The sequence below is a fragment of the Tachyglossus aculeatus genome, chromosome 2, assembly GCF_015852505.1.
Source record: "Tachyglossus aculeatus isolate mTacAcu1 chromosome 2, mTacAcu1.pri, whole genome shotgun sequence".
In the NCBI taxonomy this organism is placed as follows: domain Eukaryota; kingdom Metazoa; phylum Chordata; class Mammalia; order Monotremata; family Tachyglossidae; genus Tachyglossus; species Tachyglossus aculeatus.
The window spans coordinates 95,094,771-95,114,353 of record NC_052067.1 but is presented as its reverse complement, the minus strand read 5'-3'; the positions used below and the strand labels follow the sequence as shown (position 1 = coordinate 95,114,353).

The 19,583-nt window shown below is 45.6% G+C and overlaps 1 protein-coding gene across 1 annotated transcript in view; it reads left to right on the top strand.

Annotated features, from left to right (window-relative positions):
- The window catches only part of SMPDL3A (sphingomyelin phosphodiesterase acid like 3A), a 68,146-nt gene that overhangs the window by 32,078 nt on the left and 16,485 nt on the right, over positions 1-19,583 (top strand). The window contains exons 4-6 of the mRNA XM_038769428.1: positions 4,702-4,798; positions 14,265-14,443; positions 18,052-18,232. Of these exons, the coding sequence (XP_038625356.1) occupies positions 4,702-4,798; positions 14,265-14,443; positions 18,052-18,232 (457 nt within the window). The remainder of the gene's footprint in view (positions 1-4,701; positions 4,799-14,264; positions 14,444-18,051; positions 18,233-19,583) is intronic.

Below are 19,583 nucleotides of genomic sequence, written 5' to 3'. Positions count from 1 at the left end.
ATATTTGCTATTCTATTTGTTTTGCTAATGAGGCACATTTAGCTTTAATTTTATTTGTTCTGACGACTTTGACACCTGTCTACATGTTTTGTTTTGTTGTCTGTCTCCGCCTTCTAGATTGTGAGCCTGTTGTTGGGTAGGGACCATCTCTATATGTTGCCGACTTGTACTTCCCAAGCGCTTACTACAGTGCTCTGTACACAGTAAGCGCTCAATAAATACGATTGAATGAATGAATGAATATTTGGCACATAGTAAACGCTTAACAAATAACATCATCATTATTATTATTAGTCTACCCAGTGCTTAGTGAAGTGCCTGGCGTACAGTAAGCGCTGAACAAACACCATTTAAAAGAAAAAATACAGCTAATTATGGAGCTGACCTAGGTTGAAGGTGATTGGATGCTTGGCAGTTTGGGAGTGGTGTCCAAACCAGTCACTTGGCTGCCATCATCCACCCACCCTTAATAATAATAATAATGATAATGGCATTTAATAGGCGCTTACTATGTGCAATGCACTGTCCTAAGCCCTGGGGGGGGAATTTACAAGGTGATCAGGCTGTCCCACGGGGTGCTCACAGTCTTAATCCCCATTTTACAGATGATGTAACTGAGGCCCAGAGAAGTGACTTGCCCAAAGTCACGTAGTTGACAGTTGGCACAGCTGGGATTTGAATTCATGACCTCTGATTCCCAAGCCCGGGATCTTTCCACTGAGCCACGCTGCTTCTCCAGCCCATCCTCCTCCCCAGCGCCAGCCACACGGAGATTCTCTAGACAGTCGGGTACGGGTCAAACAAGCCGCCCAGTTGTTAGTTGGCACGGTTGCACAGAGATCATCTGTATGCACCGTACCGAAAGGTCACCTCACTCTGGAACTGTGTTTGGACTGTAAGCTCGCTGTGGACAGGGAACGTGTCTACCAACTCTGTTATATTGTCCTCTCCCAAGTGCTTAGTACATGTAACCTTCTCAGCGCTTAGAACAGTGCTTTGCACATAGTAAGAGCTTAATAATGCCATTATTATTATTATTATGATTGATTGATTTAGCCTCTTTGAAAATGATCAGATGGATGAGATTCATTCATTCATTCATTCATTCAATCGTATTTATTGAGCACTTACTCTGTGAAGAACACTGTACTAAGCTCTTGGGAACTACAGATCGGCAACATATAGAGATGGTCCCTACCCAACAACGGGCTCACAGTCTAGAAGGGGGAGCCAGACGACAAAATGAAACATGTAGACAGGTGTCAAAGTTGTCAGAACAAATAGAGTTAAAGCTATATGCGCATCATTAACAAAATGAATAGAATAATAAATATGTCCAAGTAAAATAGAGTAATAAATCTGTACAATTATATACAAGTGCTATGGAGAGGGGAAGGAGGTAGGGCCGGGGGGGGGGGGGGGATGGGGAGGAGGAGAGGAAAGAGGGGGCTCAGCCTGGGAAGGCCTCCTGGAGGAGGTGAGCTCTCAGTAGGGCTTTGAAGGGAGGAAGAGAGCTAGCTTGGCGGATGTGCGGAGGGAGGGCATTCTGGGCCGGGGGGAGGATGTGGGCCGGGGGTCGATGGCGGGACAGGCGAGAACGAGGTACAGTGAGCAGGTTAGCGGCAGAGGATTGGAGGGTGAGATGTTTGGTGCTGATGTGTGGATCGCTTAATCAATCGTATTTATTGAATAATAATAATAATGATGGCATTTGTTAAGCACTTACTATGTGCAAAGCACTGTTCTAAGCGCTGGGGGGGATACAAGGTGATCAAGTTGTCCCACGTGGGGCTCACGGTCTTAATCCCCATTTTACAGATGATGTAACTGAGGCTCAGAGAAGTTAAGTGACTTGCCCAAGGTCACACAGTAGACGTGGCGGAGCTGGGATTTGAATCCATGACCTCTGACTCCAAAGCCCGTGCTCTTTCCACTGAGCCACGAATGCTTACTGGGTGCAGAGCACTGCACTAAGCGCCTGGGAGAGTACAGTAAGACAGAGTTGGTAGGCTCTTTCCACTGAGCCACGAATGCTTATTGGGTGCAGAGCACTGTACTAAGCACCTGGGAGAGTAGAGTAAAACAGAGTTGGTAGGCACGTTCCCTGTCCACAAGGAGCTTACAGTCTAGGGAAACTGTTATTTGGAGAAATTTCTGCTCTGCCTGGGCCGGTCTCATGAGAATTAAGCAAGTTGCTGGATCTCAGGAACTCCCTTTTATGTGGAAGAGAGCAAGGGTGAAATGCACTTCCTTTATGTGGAAAAGGCTTGGGAGTCAGAGGTTGTGGGTTCTAATCCCAGCTCCGCCACTTGTCAGCTGTGTGACTTTGGGCAAGTCACTTCACTTCTCTGGGCCTCAGTTCCCTCGTCTGTAAAATGGGGATTAAGACCGTGAGCCCCACGTGGGACAACCTGATGACCTTGTGTCTACTCCAGTGCTTAGAACAGTGCTTGGCCCATAGTAAACACTTAACAAAGACCATCATTATTATTATTTCTAGTGGAAATAGTCCCTGCTTTCAGTGGAGTCTGGATGAAGTCTAACCCTTCCAGAGAGCACCAGTGTTCTTGTTTCACAGACATAGGCCCACCCCCGCAATCTGGGGGTCTTGAAGCAGTAGTAATTACAGCTGCTCTGGCCCTGTTGATTGTTATTTATTTAATTTTGGTCATTGGCTGTTAGGGAGTTATCTGCAACATTCACTCAGCTGAATGAAGAACGCATAAGCGCTACATTTCCTCCAGGAGATGGGGAGAATTTTCTCTGCTCTCACTTGAGATTCATAAATCACGGGGACCTGGGTTCAAATCCCAGCTCTGCCTCTTGTCTGCTGTGTGACTATAGGCAAGTCACTTCACTTCTCTTTGCCTCAGTTACCTCATCTGTAAAATGGGCAGTACAACTATGCGCCCCATGTGGGACATGGACTGTGTCCAACCCATTTTGCTTGTATCTACCCCAGTGCTTAGTACAATGCCTGGCACATAGTAAGTGCTTAATAAATATCGCTACTACTACTGAGAAGCAGCATGGTTCAGTGGAAAGAGCACGGGCTTTGGAGTCAGAGGTTATGGGTTCAAATCCTGATACTTCCAATTGTAAGCTGTGTGACTTTGGGCAAGTCACTTAGCTTCTCTGTGCCTCAGCTACCTCATCTGTAAAATGGGGATTAAGACTGTGAGCCTCCCGTGGGATAACCTGCTCACCTTGTAGCCTCCCCAGCACTTAGAACAGTGCTTTGCACATAGTAAGTGCTTAATAAATGCCATTATTATTATTATTATCTTCTGTATCTCTTTGCACACTTAGGAAATTTCTTAGCCCTGTCTACTGGAAGTTAATGACTGGAAGTCATTTTATTTGAAGGGGGTAAAACTTTATGTGGTACATCTGAAGGCACTCTAAAGAGAGCTGTGGGTTGCTTCAGGACTGTGAAAGCGTAATTGGCACTTTACATTTTTATAGTTGTCTCTCTTTTGGCTTTTTGGCTTTTTAGTGGATACAATAAAATCCTGGTTGAAGTGATTCAGGTGAGGATATTGTCAGAGGTGATGCTCATTTAGGATTTCAAATGCTGCTCAAAAGAATGGGCAGGTTTTTATGAGAGAGAGAAATACATATATGATTGTAGCATTTGTTTAGCACTAGGGAAGATATACAAGAATCAGGTTGGGACGTAGTCTCTGTCCCACATAGTGCTCACAGTCTAAGTAAGAGGGAGTAGGATTTAATGCCCATTTACAGACGTGGTAACTTAGGCACAGGAAAACGAAGGAAAACGAAGGGATTTACCTAAGGGCACACAACAGACTAGTGACAGAGCTGGTATTAGAACCCAGGTCCTTTGACTCCAAGGCCTGAGCTCTTTCCACTAGGCCATGCTTGGGGGGAGATGGGGAGGAAGGGAGAAGAGAGAGAGGGAGAGGGAGAAAGAGAGAGAGAGGGAGAAGGAGGGAGAGAGAAAGAGAGAGGGAGAGAGAAAGAAAGAGGGAGGAGAGAGAGAGAAAGAAAGAGAGATATTAAAACAAGAGAGAATTTGGTTTTTCACCTCTCCATCATTCATTCATTCATATTTATTGAGTGCTTACTGTGTGCAGAGCACTGTACTAAGCACTTGAGAAGTACAAGTTGGCAACATGTAGAGACGGTCCCTACCCAACAGCGGGCTCACAGTCTAGAGGGGGGAGACAGACAACAAAACAAAATATATTAACAAAATAAAATAAATAGAATAAATATGTACAAATAAAATAAATAAATAGAGTAATAAATATGTACAAACATATATACATATATACAGGTGCTGTGGGGAGAGGAAGGAGGTAAGGTGGGGGGATGGGGAGGGGGAGGAGGGGGAGAGGAAGAAGGGGGCTCAGTGTGGGAAGGCCTCCTGGAGGAGGTGAGCTCTCAGTAGAGCTTTGAAGGGACGAAGAGAGCTAGCTTGGTGGATGTGTGGAGGGAGGGCATTCCAGGCCAGGGGGAGGACGTGGGCCGGGGGTTGACGGCGGGACAGGCGAGAACGAGGGACAGTGAGGAGATTAGCAGCAGAGGAGCGGAGGGTGCAGGCTGGGCTGTAGAAGGAGAGAAGGGAGGGGAGGTAGGAGGGGGCGAGGTGATGGACAGCCTTGAAGCCCAGGGTGAGGAGTTTTTGCCTGATATCCATCAAACTGGAGCTAAAGAAAGTGTGTTATGTTGTGTCAGGACCAACTGCCCATCTCTACCAGCGAAGTGTACAATGCCATAGCCAACTTCTGGAAGCCGTGGCTCTCTGAGGATGCTCTCCAGACCCTGCGCAAAGGTAAGAAGGGGTTGGGAGCATCCTGGGAATAGTAACGATGGTATTTGTTAAGCGCTTACTATGTGCTAAGCACTATTCTAAGCACTGGGGTAGATACCAAGTGATCAGGTTGTCCCACGTGGGGCTCCCAGTCTTAATTCCCGTTTTACAGATGAGGGAACTGAGGCCCAGAGAAGGGAAGTGACTTGCCCAAGGTCTCACAGCTGGCAAGTGGCAGAGCTGGGATTAGAACCCACGACCTCTTACTCCCAAGCCCGGGCTCTTTCCAGTGAGCCTAATGGAATGAGACCCACAGGTCCACCCAGCAATGGTTAGCCCCGTCCAGCTCATTCATTCAGTTGTATTTATTGAGCGCTTACTGTGTGCAGAGCACTGTACTAAGCGCTTGGGAAGTACAAGTTAGAGAAGCAGCATGGCTCAGTGGAAAGAGCCTGGGCTTTGGAGTCAGAGGTCATGGGTTCATATCCCAGCTCTGCCAATGGCCAGCTGCGTGACTTTGGGCAAGTCACTTCACTTCTCTGTGCCTCAGTTCCCTCATCTGTAAAATGAGGATTAAGACTGTGACCCCCCCCCCCCCACCGTGAGACAACCTGATCACATTGTAACCTCCCCAGCGCTTAGAACAGTGCACTGCACATAGTAAGCGCTTAAGAAATGCTATCATTAATAAAGTTGGCAACATATAGAGACGGTCCCTTCCCAACAGTGGGCTCACAGTCTAGAAGGGGGAGACAGAGAACAAAACCAAACACATTAACAAAATAAAATAAATAGAATTAATATGTACAAATAAAATAAATAAATAAATAGAGTAATAAATACGTACGAACATATATACGTATATATAGGTGCTGTGGGGAGGGGAAGGAGGTAAGGCGGGGGAAGAGGGAGGAGGGGGAGAGGAAGGAGGGGGCTCTGTATAGGCCCCCTCAGTTCTGTATAGGCCCCACACAGTTTTGTTTAGACGCCCCCCAGCCGGATAAGGCCCTAGTTTTCTTGTGCATTGGCCAGTTTCCAGCCAAATGGCGAGTGATTCATTGCACGACCAGTTTGTCTTGTAGGGAACGTTTCCCCTCCCTTCCCTTGCCCCGTGGCTGGCTGACGTGGCTGTCGGGGCAAGATGAGGCACACCAAAACCCAATTTAACCGTGAATGGCACGGGAACTAGAAGAACAGTGGCGTGGCCTAGTGGAAAGAGCACGGTCCTGGGAGTCAAAGGATCTGGGTTCTAATTCCGGCTCTGCTAGTCTCTTGCCGTGCGACCGTGGGCTAATCACTTCTCTGTGCCTCAGTTTCATAAACTACAAAATGGGGGTTCCATTATCTGCTCTCCCTCCTACTTAGACTGTGAGCCCCATGAGGGATGGGGACTGTGTCAGACCTAATGAACCTTATCCCAGTGTTTTAAAGCAGTTTTTGACATACAGTAAGTGCTTAACAAATGTTATTTAAAAACAAAAACAAAACAAAAAAACAACCAGAAAAGCACACCTTCGAAGTGTAGGATTGAAGTCAGTTTACGGAAGGGTCGATTAGAACGGTGCTCAGCTCTTAGAACAGTGCTTTGCACATAGTAAGCACTTAACAAATACCAAAATTTCCCAATTCGTCCCCCTTTACTGATCACGTAACCCACCTGCTGCACTTCTTTATTTGCATTCATTCAATTGCATTTATTGAACGCTTACTGTGTGCAGAGCACTGTACTAAGCGCTTGTCCTTTTATTATTGCCTGCTTTTATTATTGTAATTTGTAGCTCCCTCTTTAATTCCTGGTGTATATTTGCAGTTATCATCCGCTTGTCTCCCCTGTCAGATTGTAAGCTACTTCAAGGCAGTGACTGCATTTTTGCTTTTATTGTACATCTCCCAAGTGTCATATAGTAATAATAATAATAATAATAATAATAATAATAATAATGATAGCATTTATTAAGCACTTACTATGTGCAAAGCACTGTTCTAAGTGTTGGGGAGGTTACAAGGTGATCAGGTTGTCCCACAGGGGGCTCACAGTCTTAATCCCCGTTTTCCAGATGAGGGAACTGAGGCCCAGAGAAGTGAAGTGACTTGCCCAGAGTCACACAGCTGACAATTGGCGGAGCCGGGATTTGAACCCATAACCTATGACTCCAAAGCCCGGGCTCTTTCCACTGAGCCATGCTGCTTCTCTAGTCCCTTCTCCACAGTAAGTGGAATTGGAGCTCAGTGTAGTATTATCTACCCAGGAGACATCCAGAACTGTGGTTTGAGTAGTTAGTAAGTGTCTAGGATTGTGCTTTGTAATAATAATAATTGTAGTATTTGTTAAGCGCTTACTATGTGCCCATCACTGCACTAAGCGCTGGGTTAGATACAAGTTTATCGGGTCCCACATGGGGCTGAAAGTTGAAGTAGGAGAGAGAACAGGTATCGAATCTAGACTGTGAGCCCACCGTTGGGTAGGGACCATCTCTATATGTTGCCAACTTGTACTTCCCAAGCGCTTAGTACAGTGCTCTGCACACAATAAGCACTCAATAAATATGATTGAATGAATGAATGAATCCCTACTTTGCAGGTAAGGGAACTGAAGCCCAGAGAAGTGAGGTGACTTGCCCAAGATCACACAGCAGATGAATGGAGGAGCAGGTTTGGAACCCAGGTCCTCTGACTCTCAGGCCCATATTCTTTCCACTAGGCCACACTGTTTCTCACTATCCAGAAAAGCAGCATGGCTCAATGGAAAAGAGCCCGGGTTTTGGAGTCAGAGGTCATGGGTTCAAATCCCAGCTCCACCAATTATAATAATAATAATAATGATGGCATTTATTAAGCGCTTAATCTGTGCAAAGCACTGTTCCAAGCGATGGGAAGGTTACAAGATGATGGGGTTGTCCCATGGGGGGCTCGCAGTTTTAATCCCATTTTACAGATGAGGTAACTGAGGCCCAGAGAAGTGAAGTGACTTGCCCAGAGTCACACAGCTGACAAAGGCGGAGCTGGGGTTTGAACCCATGAACTCTGACTCCAAAGCCCGGGCTCTTTCCACTGAGCCACACTGCTTTTCAGTTGGGCAAGTCACTTAACTTCTCTGTGCCTCAGTTCCCTCATCTGGAAAATGGGGATGAAGACTGTGAGCCCCCCGTGGGGCAACCCGATCACTTTGTACCCTCCCCAGCGCTTAGAACAGTGCTTTGCACATAGTAAGCGCTTAATAAATGTCATTATTATTATCCACAGTAGATGCTTTGTGAATAGTCGGTGCATATGAGAATGCTCTGTGCACAGGTAATATCCTGTAGACAGTAAGCCTTGTGCATAGTATGTGCCCTAAAGAGGGGTAGTAGTAGCATCCCCTTGGTGCGGTACATTGTGCTAAGAGTTTGAAAAGAACAGGATAATGAAGTGATATATGTTCCAAGCCCACAAGGCAAGACATGGCATGGCCTAGTGGAAAAAGCCCAGACGTGAGAGTAAGTGGATCCAGGTTCTATTTCCAGCCCCACCACTTGTCCGCTGTGTGACCTTGGGCAAGTCACGTACCTTCTCAGTGCCTCAGTTACCTCATCCGCAAAGTGGGGTTTAAGCCTGTGAGCCCAGTAACAATAATACTAATGGCATTTGTTAAGCATTTGCTTTGTGCCAAGCACTCTACAAGAAGCAGCGTGGCTCAGTGGAAAGAGCACGGGCTTTGGAGTCAGAGGTCAGGGGTTCAAATCCTGGCTTCACCAATTGTCAGCTGTGTGACTTTGGGCAAGTCACTTCACTTCTCTGGGCCTCAGTTACCTCATCTATAAAATGGGGATTAAGATTGTGAGCCCCCCACCGTGGGTCAACCTGATCACCTTGTAACCTCCCCAGTGCTTAGAACAGTGCTTTGCACATAGTAAGTGCTTAATAAATGACATAATCGATTAATTAATTAATTAAGCCCCAGGGTGGATAGAAGCAAATCAGGTTGGACACAGTCCCTGTCCCACGTGGGGCTCACAGTCTTAATCCCTATTTTTGACAGATGAGGTAACTAAGGCCCAGAGCAGAGAAGTGACTTGCCCAAGGACACACAGCAGACAAGTGACAGAGCCAGGATTAGAACGCAGATCCTTCCAACTCCCAGGCCCATACTCTAACCAGTAGGCCACACTGCTTTTCTATTTCCCTGTGCCTATGAGGGACAGAGACTGTGGCCAACCGGAGTATCTTGCGTCTACCCCAGTGCTTAGTTCAGTGCCTGCCCCATAGTAAGCACTTAACAAATACCATAAAAGAAAGGAGTTTACCTGCTACTGGGGGAAAAAAACATATAAATATCAACAATTAGAGAGGTCAGAAATAAATGAAGTGAACATATGGCCATGAGCTCTAAGGAGGGTATATTTATAAGGGGCTAGAGAGGGATGAAATGATGGTATGGCTCATGGGGCTGGGAAATTAATTGGGGAAAATTTTTTGGAGGAGGGAGTGGGATTTTTGATCCTCCTGATGCAGGGAGGAAGGGAATCCCAAGCCAGGCTAAGGGAGCAGCATGAGGGATGGGGATGGAAGAGTGACAGTTGAGAGGGAGGTACAGCTAGAGGTTGAGAAGCAGCATGACCTATGGAAAGAGCCTGGGCCTGGGGCTCAGAAGACCTGGGTTCTAGTCCCGCCCTGCCACTTGTCCGCTGTGTGACCTTAGGCAGGTCACTTCACTTCTCTGGGCCTCAGTTCTCTGGTTCTCCCTCCTACTTAGACTGTGAGCCCCATGCGGGACGGGACTTTGTTCAGCCTAATTAACTTGCATCTACTCCAGTGCTTAGAATGGTGTTTGACACATAGTAGGCATTTAACAAATATCATAAAAAAGTTTGTCTTGGGAAGAACGAAGAGAACGAGTCAGGAAAAGTGGAAGAAGAGAAGTAGCATGGCATAGTGGAAAGAGCACAAGTCTGGGAGCGAAAGGACCTGGGTTCTAGTCCCTGTTTTACCAATTGATTGCTGGGTGACCTGGGGCAAGCCACTTTACTTCTCTGTGCCTCAGTTCTACCACTGGAAAAGAGCACGGGCTTTGGAGTCAGAGGTCATGGGTTCAAGTGCCGACTCTGCCAATTGTCAGCAGTGTGACTTCGGGCAAGTCACTTAACTTCTCTGTGCCTCAGTTACCTCATCTGTAAAATGGAGATTAAGACTGTGAGCCCCCCGTGGGACAACCCGATCACTTTGTAACGTCCTCAGCGCTTAGAACAGTGCTTTGCACATAATAAGCGCTTAATAAATGCCATTATTATTATTATTATTATTATTATTATTATTATTGTTATTATTAACTTAGACCGTGAGCCTCATGCGGGACAGGGGCTGTGTCCAACCTAATTAACTTGTACCTAAACCCAGCGATTAGAACTGCATTTGACATATAGTCATCACTTAACAGATACCACTTTTTAAAAAAAGAGAGAGCAGAAAGGAAGGCAACAATCCCGTGCTGCCACTCAGAAATAATAATAATTATGGTATTTGTTAAGCGCTGATTATGTGCCAGGAACTGTTCTAAGCACTGGGGTAGATACAAGTTAGTGAGATTGTCCCACGTGGGGCTCACAGTCTTAATCCCCATTTTGCAGATGAGGTAACTGAGGCCCAGAGAAGTGACGTGGCTTGCCCAAGGTCACACAGCAGACAAGTGGTGGAGCCGGGATTAGAACCCATGACCTTCTGACTCGCAGGCCAGTGCTCTATCCACATGGTAGATACTTAATGACTACTGATGATGATGGGGATGACGGTGACGACGATCACGATGAAAGAGGTTTGGCATGTAGAGCAGTTAATTTGAATGAGTGGCGAGACTGTAAAAGGTGCTGCCAGGCAATTAATTAATAGTATTCATTGAGCGCTTACTGTGTGCAGAGCCCTGTTCTAAGCACTTGGGAGAGTACAGTATTATAATATAACAGATACATTCCCTGCCCATAATGAGCTTAAAGTCTAGAGGGGGAGACAGGCACAGTAGTGATTTCTCGATTCAGTTTCCATTTTGGTGGGAGTGGGAGTTTATTAAACTGAGTGTGTGTTTCTGGAATTGAGACATATAAGTTCATTGTGGGCAGGAAATGTATCTGCTTTATTGTTACATTGTAGTAATAATAATAATGGCATTTATTAAATGCTAACTATGTGCAAAGCACTGTTCTAAGTGCTGGGGAGGTTACAAGGTGATCAGGATGTCCCATGGGGGGCTCACAGTCTTCGTCCCCATTTTACAGATGAGGGAACTGAGGCACAGAGAAGCTAAGTGACTTGCCCAAAGTCACAATCAATCAGTTGTATTTATTGAGCGCTTACTGTGTACAGAGCACTGTACTAAGCGCTTGGGAAGTCCAAGTTGGCAACATATAGAGACGGTCCCTACCCAACAGTGGGCTCACAGTCTAGAAGGGGGAGACAGAGAACAAAACAAAACATATTAACAAAATAAAATAAATAGAATAGATATGTACAAGTAAAATAAATAAATAAATAGCTGTCACACAGCTGACATTTGGCAGAGCTGGGATTTGAACCCGTGACCTCTGACTCCAAAGCCCAGGCTTTTTCCACTGAGCCACACTGCTTCTCCTTGTACTCTCCCAAGTGCATAGTACAGTGCGCTGTACACAATAAATACTCAACAAATACGATTGATTGATAGAGAAGCACCGTGACTCAGTCATCATCATCATCATCATCATCAATCGTATTTATTGAGCGCTTACTGTGTGCAGAGCACTGTACTAAGCACTTGGGAAGTACAAATTGGCAACATACAGAGACAGTCCCTACCCAACAGTGGGCTCACAGTCTAAAAGGGGGAGACAGAGAACAAAACCAAACATACTAACAAAATAAAATAAATAGAATAGATATGTACAAGTAAAATAAATAAATAAATAAAAAGAGTAATAAATATGTACAAACATATATATATATGTATACGTGGGGAAGGGAAGGAGGTAAGATGGGGGGGATGGAGAGGGGGACGAGGGGACAGGAAGGAGAGGAAGGAAGGGACTCAGGCTGGGAAGGCCTCCTGGAGGAGGTGAGCTCTCAGTAGGGCCTTGAAGGCTCAGTGGAAAGAGCCCGGGCTTTGGAGTCAGAGGTCATGGGTTTGAATCCCGGCTCTGCCACATGTCTGCTGTGTGACCTCGGGCAAGTCACTTCACTTCTCTGAGCCTCAGTTACCTCATCTGTAAAATGGGGATGAAGACTGTGAGCCCCACGTGGGACAACTTGATCGCCTTGTATCCTTCCCCAGCGCTTAGAACAGTGCTCTGCACATAGTGAGCGCTTAACAAATGCCATCATTATTATTATTATAGCTTAATGATTCACCCCCAAATAGAGACCGCATAACATCGCAGATGATTTTTAGGAAGTGAGGAGTACTGAGAATTGGCTGATTATGTTTGGCGGTTTGGTAATTCATGCTTTCCTGGCAGTGAGGGGGAAGCAGAGAGCAGCACACATCTCTTTTCCCAGAAAAGCGCCTTCCTCTCCAAAACCCGAAGACCTTCTCATCACCCCTCTAGGCAATAGGATATTTGAACTTGGCATTCGTCAGCTCTTTTCTTAAGCAGCTGGTTCATTTCAGAGCGCCACAGCCCAAAGGAGGGGGGCCAAGTTGGAGAGCATTCAGACGAGAGCAAGAAAGAGGTCTAAAGGGTAGAAAATAACTCCCTTCCCGTCCACACCATCCTCCCCAACCACCAGTGTGGCTCAGTGGAAAGAGCCCGGGCTTTGGAGTCGGAGGTCATGGGTTCAAGCCCCGGCTCCACCAAGTGTCAGCTGTGTGACTTTGGGCAAGTCACTTCAGTTCTCTGTGCCTCAGTTACCTCCTCTGGAAGATGGGGATTAAAACTGTGAGCCCCCCGTGGGGCAACCTGATCGCCTTGTAACCTCCCCAGTGCTTAGAACAGTGTTTTGCACATAGTAAGCGCTTAAATTTCTAGACTGTGAGCCCACTGTTGGGTAGGGACCATCTCGATATGTTGCCAACTTGTGCTTCCCAAGCGCTTAGTACAGTGCTCTGCACACAGTAAGTGCTCAATAAATACGATTGAATGAATGAATGAATAAATGCCATTATTATTATTATCAATGAATCAATCAATCGTATTTATTGAGTGCTTACTGTGTGCAGAGCACTGTACTAAGTGCTTGGGAAGTACAAGTTGGCAACATATTATTATTATTGTTATTACCTCACCATTCATCAGCCACCGGTGTTGACTGAGCATTGTCTGTTTGCAGAGCACTGCTGGGAGAGTACAATAGAGTTATCCACTTGAGGGTGATTTATTCTCTCCCCTATTATTCATATCTATTCCCTCAACTAACATTTGTCATTTCATTTTCTCTTTTTGGTTTTTTTTTTTAGGCACTTACTATGTGTCAGGTATTGTACTAAGCACTGGGGTAGATAATGAGAATGGCACTTGTTAAGCGCTTACTATGTGCCAAGCACTTTTCTAAGCACTGGGGGACATACAAGTTAATCAATTTGGACACAGTCCCTGTCCCACAGCATGTTCACACTCTTAAAATCTCCGTTTTTTACAGACGAGGTAGCTGAGGCCCAGAGAAATGAAGTGACTTGCCCAAGGTCACACAGCAGACGTGTGGAGGAGCTGGGATCAGAACCCAGGATCTTTTGGCTCCCAGTCCCCTGCTGTATCCACTGAGTCACGTAGATCCAAGCCAATCAGCTAGGACACAGTCCCTGTCCCACGTGGGGCTCACAGTCTTAATCCCCATTTTACAGATGAGGTAACTGAGGTCCAGAGAAGTTAAGTGACTTGCCCAAGGTCACAGAGCAGACGAGTGCTGGACATTTCTTATTTTTGACCGTTTCCTAAGCATCTAATCAAGCAGGCTGCGTTCCATATTCATTCAATCGTATTTATTGAGCGCTTACTGCAGCGTGGCTCGGAGAAGCAGCGTGGCTCAGTGGAAAGAGCACGGGCTTTGGAGTCAGAGGTCATGGGTTCAAATCCCGGCTCCGCCAATTGTTAGCTGTGTGACTTTGGGCAAGTCACTTCTCTGGGTCTCAGTTACCTTATCTGTAAAATGGGGATTAAAACTGTGAGCCCCACATGGGACAACCTGATCACCTTGTAACCTCCCCAGCACTTAGAACAGTGCTTTGCACATAGTAAGCGCTTAATAAATGCCATTATTATTATTATTATTGCTGTGTGCAGAGCACTGTACTGAGCGCCTGATATGTGCTTGATATATTGTGTCCCATACCTTGCTCTGCACACCGAACGTAGTAAGTATAGCCCACTGTTGGGTAGGGACCGTCTCTATAAGTTGCCAACTTGTACTTCCCAAGCTCTCAGTACAGTGCTCTTCACACAGTAAGCGCTCAATAAATACGATTGAATGAATGAATGAATACAGATTTTAAAGTCTGAATTCTCTCCCATCACTTGGCCCCTCTGATATTTGTTGGAATTTGTTTTTCCAGGTGGCTTCTACTCGCAGACCCTCCCGTCCAATCTCAGCCCTCACTCCCTCCGGATAATCAGTTTAAATACGAATTTATACTACAGTCCCAATGCCGTGACCCTGAACTTGACCGACCCAGCTCACCAATTTGAGTGGCTAGAGGGGACGTTACAAGGCTCCCGGCAGAAGAAAGAAAAGGTAAGATTGTGTCGTCGTGGCTCCAGAGGGGTTTATCGAGGAATCAAGGGGTGCGGTGGCTAATACGCCATCCTGAACACACGGCAGGCGGGAGGGAGAGAGAGAGCGGTGTAGTTTCAAGTTTTGCTGAGGGCAGGGACGTCTTGAAAAACTTTCCCACAGCTTGTTGTGGGCAGGGATTTCATTCATGCATTCATTCAATTGTATTTATTGAGCGCTTACTTATTTATTGAGTACAGTGCAGAGCACTGTACTAAGCGCTTCGGAAGTACAAGTCTTTGGAGTCAGAGGTCGTGGGTTCAAATCCCGGCTCTGCCGATTGTCAGCTGTGTGACTTTGGGCAAGTCACTTAACTTCTCTTTGCCTCAGTTACCTCATCTGTAAAATGGGGATTAAGACTGTGAGCCCCCTTAGGGACAACCTGATCGCCTTGTAACTTCCCCAGCACTTAGAACAGTGCTTTGCACATAGTAAGCGCTTAATAAATGCCATTATTATTATTATTATTATTATTATTACAAGTCAGTGACATATTGAGATGGTCCCTGGGCTCACAGTCTAGAAGGGGGAGACAGACAACAAAAGCCCTTTAAAGCCCTACTGAGAGCTCACCTCCTCCAGGAAGCCTTCCCAGACTGAGCCCGCTCCTTCCTCTCCCCATCCCCCTCGCCCTACCTCCTTCCCCTCCCCACAGCACCTGTATATATGTTTGTACAGATTTAGTACTCTATTTCTTTTACTTGTACATATTTACTGTTCTATTTATTTTATGCTGTTAATCTGTTTTGTTTTGTTGTCTGTCTCCCCCTTCTAGACTGTGAGCCCGTTGTTGAGTAGGGACCATCTCTACGTGTTGCCAACTTGTACTTCCCAAGTGCTTAGTACAGTGCTCTGCACACAGTAAGCGCTCAATAAATATGATTGAATGAATGAATGAATGAACAAAAAAAGTCAGAACAAATAGAATTAAAGTAAATGCACATCATTAACAAAATAAATAGAATAGTAAATATGTACGAGTAAAATAAATAGAGTAATAAATCTGCACAGACATATATACAGGTGCTGTGGGGAGGGAAAGGAGGTAGGGCCGGGGGGATGGGGAGGAGGGTTCTGTCTGTTTATTATTATAGTGTACTCTCCCAAGTGCTTAGTACAGTGCTTTGCTCACAGTAGGCACTCAATAAATATGATTGAAAGAATGAATGTACTGTGGACAAGTAAATCAGTTATCAGTGGTGTTTACTGAGCACTTACTATGTGGAAAACACTGTATTAAACACCTGGGAGAGCACAATATAACAGAGTTGGTAAGCGTGTTCCCTGCCCTTGAGTTTACAGTGTAGTAGAGTGGGGAGATGGACGTTAATATAAATGAATAAGTAAAAAAAATAAGACTTCCCCATTCAATTAACTTTAGCGTCCAACTTGAAATCGTTGAGAAGCAGCGAGGTTTAGTGGGATACAGTACAGGCCTGAGAGTCAGAAGAACCTGGATTCTAATCCTGGCTCTGCTACTTGTCTGCTGTGTGACCTTGGGCAAGTCACTTCACTTCTCTGGGACCCAGTTTCCTCATCTGTGAAATGGGGCTTAAGGCTGTGAGACCTATGTGGGAAAGGGACTGACTCCAGCCTGATTACGTTGTATCAGCAGCGTGATACTCGCCGGAGAAGCAGCGTGTCTCAGTGGAAAGAGCCCGGGCTTTGGAGTCAGAGGTCATGGGTTCAAATTCCGGCCCCACCACTTATCAGCTGTATGACTTTGGGCAAGTCAGTTTCTCTGGGCCTCCGTTACCTCATCTGTATTTATTATTTATTTATTTATTTTACTTGTACATTTCTATCCTATTTATTTTATTTTGTTGGTATGTTTGGTTCTGTTCTCTGTCTCCCCCTTTTAGACTGTGAGCCCACTGTTGGGTAGGGACTGTCTGTATGTGTTGCCAATTTGTACTTCCCAAGCGCTTAGTACAGTGCTCTGCACATAGTAAGCGCTCAATAAATACGATTGATTGATTGATTGATTGATTGATCTGTAAAATGGGGATGAAGACTGTGAGCCCCCCGTGGGACAACCTGATCACCTTGTTAACCTCCCCAGTGGTTAGAACAGTGCTTTGCGCTTAATAAATGCTATTATTATTATTATTATCTACTCCAGCGCTTAGAACAGTGCCTGACACATAGTAAGTGCAAGCAAAAACTCCTCACTATTGGCTTCAAAGCTGTCCATCCCCTTGCCCCCTCTCACCTCACTCCCTTCTCTCTTTCTCCAGCCCAGCCCGCACCCTCCGCTCCTCTGCCACCGCTAACCTCCTCGTTCTTGCCTGTCCTGTCGGCAACCCCGGCCTACGTCCTACCTCTGGCCTGGAATGCCCTCCCTCCGCACATCCGCCAAACTAGCACATTACCCCCCTTCAAAGCCTACTGAAGTCTCACCTCCTCCAGGAGGCCCTCCCAGGCAGAGCCCCCCTCTTCCTCTGCCCCCCTCCCCTCCTCATCGCCCCTACTCCCCCCCTCTGCTCTACCCCCTCCCTGCCCCATAACACCTATGTATGTACGTACATATTTATTACTCCATTTATTGTATTAATGATGTGCATAGCGCTATCAATCAATCGTATTTCAATCAATCGTATTTATTGAGCGCTTACTGTGTGCAGAGCGCTGTACTAAGTGCTTGGGAAGTACAAGTCGGCAACATATAGAGACGGTCCCTACCCAACAGTGGGCTCACAGTCTAGAAGGGGGAGAACAAAACAAAACATATTAACAAAATAAAATAAATAGAATAGATATGTACAAGTAAAATAAATAAATAGAGTAATAAATATGTACAGGGTCACAATAATTATATTTATTTACATTGATGCTATTGATGCCGGTCTACTTGTTTTGTTTTGTTGTCTGCCTCCCCACTTCTAGACTGTGAGCCCGTTGTTGGGTAGGGATTGTCTCCATCTGTTGCCCAATTGTACTTTCATTATCATCATCATCATCATCAATCGTATTTATTGAGCGCTTACTATGTGCAGAGCACTGTACTAAGCGCTTGGGAAGTACAAGTTGGCAACATATAGAGACAGTCTCTACCCAACAGTGGGCTCACAGTCTAAAAGGGGAGACAGAGAACCAAACCAAACCTACTAACAAAATAAAATAAATAGAATAGATATGTACAAGTAAAATAAATAAATAAATAGAGTAATAAATATGTACAGGGTCACAATAATTATATTTATTTATATTGATGCTATTGATGCCTGTCTACTTGTTTTGTTTTGTTGTCTGCCTCCCCCCTTCTAGACTGTGAGCCCGTTGTTGGGTAGGGATTGTCTCCATCTGTTGCCCAATTGTACTTTCCAAGCGCTTAGTCCAGTGCTCTGCGCCCAGTAAGCGCTCAATAAATACGATTGAACGAATGAATGAAATACCCTAATTATTAATTATCGTGACTATGTAGAATTGGGTTTTCTCCACGCCGAGCGGGGTGCCCGGGGGACCCCGGGGAGCACTGTTTTAATTCCGTCTCAATTAGCACCCGGCTCCGGCCAGGAGCAGATGGGAGGAAATGTTCAGGCCTACTCACTTGCCGTTTGTACTCGCAGGTGTACATAATAGCACACGTTCCGGTGGGCTATCTCCCGTACGTAAGCAACACCACGGCCATGAGGGAGTATTACAACGAGCGATTGGTGTCCATATTCCGCAAGTACAGCGATGTCATTCTGGGACAGTTCTACGGCCACACGCACCGGGACAGCCTCATGGTCCTGGCCGACAGTCAAGGTACTGGGCGGCGGGGAGAAAGATGCTTGTCTGGTCGTGCCTTTCTTTTTTTTTCATTTCCTAATGCTATTTGTTAAGCGCTTCCTATGTGCCAGGCACCGCACTAAGTGCTGGGTAGATGCAAGGTAATCGGGTTAATAATAATAATAAATAATAATGATGGCATTTATTAAGCGCTTACTATGTGCAAAGCACTGTTCTAAGCGCTGAAAAATTTTTCTCATTCAATCATATTTATTGAGCGCTTATTGTGTGTGGAGCACTGTACTAAGCGCTTGGGAAGTACAACTCAGCAATATATAGAGACGGTCCCTACCCAACAATGGGCTCGCAGTCTAGAAGGGGGAGACGGACAACAAAACAAAATAAGTAGACAGGTGTCAATACCATCAGAATAAATAGAATTATGGCTATATACACATCGTTAATTGTTATCAACAAGTAGGGTGCAAAATAGGTTAACACGGTGTAAATCGGCCGCAGGGTTCTTGTACCCAGGGTGGTGATGCAGATAGGAAAAATGACTCGGAGACATGAGTTCAGATAGAGCAGTAAAGAAGGAAAGTGGCTACCTGCCCGTTCACCTCCCGGGAGAGTGACAAGCAGCCCCGATCCCAATATCACTGTGTCTTTTATTGAGTTACAGCAACATGGGAATGGGGCATTTGGAAATTTCAGGAATATCAGGAATTGGGACCGGTAGGATGTTACAAATTATCTTTGTTCTCCGTTCCCACGCCTTGCATAGATAGGTAATAGGGATGTAAATAATATGATGGTATTTGTTAAGCGCTTACTATTATTATTATTAATGACATTTATTAAGCACTTACTATGTGCAAAGCACTGTTCTAAGTGCTGGGGAGGTTACAAGGTGATCAGGTTGTCCCACGAGGGGCTCACAGTATTAATTCCCATTTTATAGATGAGGTAACTGAGGCACAGAGAAGTTAAGTGACTTGCCTAAGGTCACACAGCTGACAATTGGCGGAGCTGGGATTTGAACCCATGACCTCTGACTCCAAAGCCCGGGCTATTTCCACTGAGCCATGCTGCTCACTATGTGTCACCCCTAATCCAGGAGGCCTTCCCAGACTGAGCCCCCTTTTTCCTCTTCTCCTCCCCATCCCCCCGCCCTACCTCCTTCTCCTCCCCACAGCACCTGTATATATGTACAACTTGTACTTCCCAAGCACTTAGTATAGTGCTCTGCACACAGTAAGCGCTCAATAAATACGATTGAATTGAATGTTTGTACAGATTTTTTACTCTATTTTGCTTGTACATATTTATTATTGTATTTATTTTGTTAATGATGTGTATCTAGCTTTATTTTTATTCATTCTGGTGA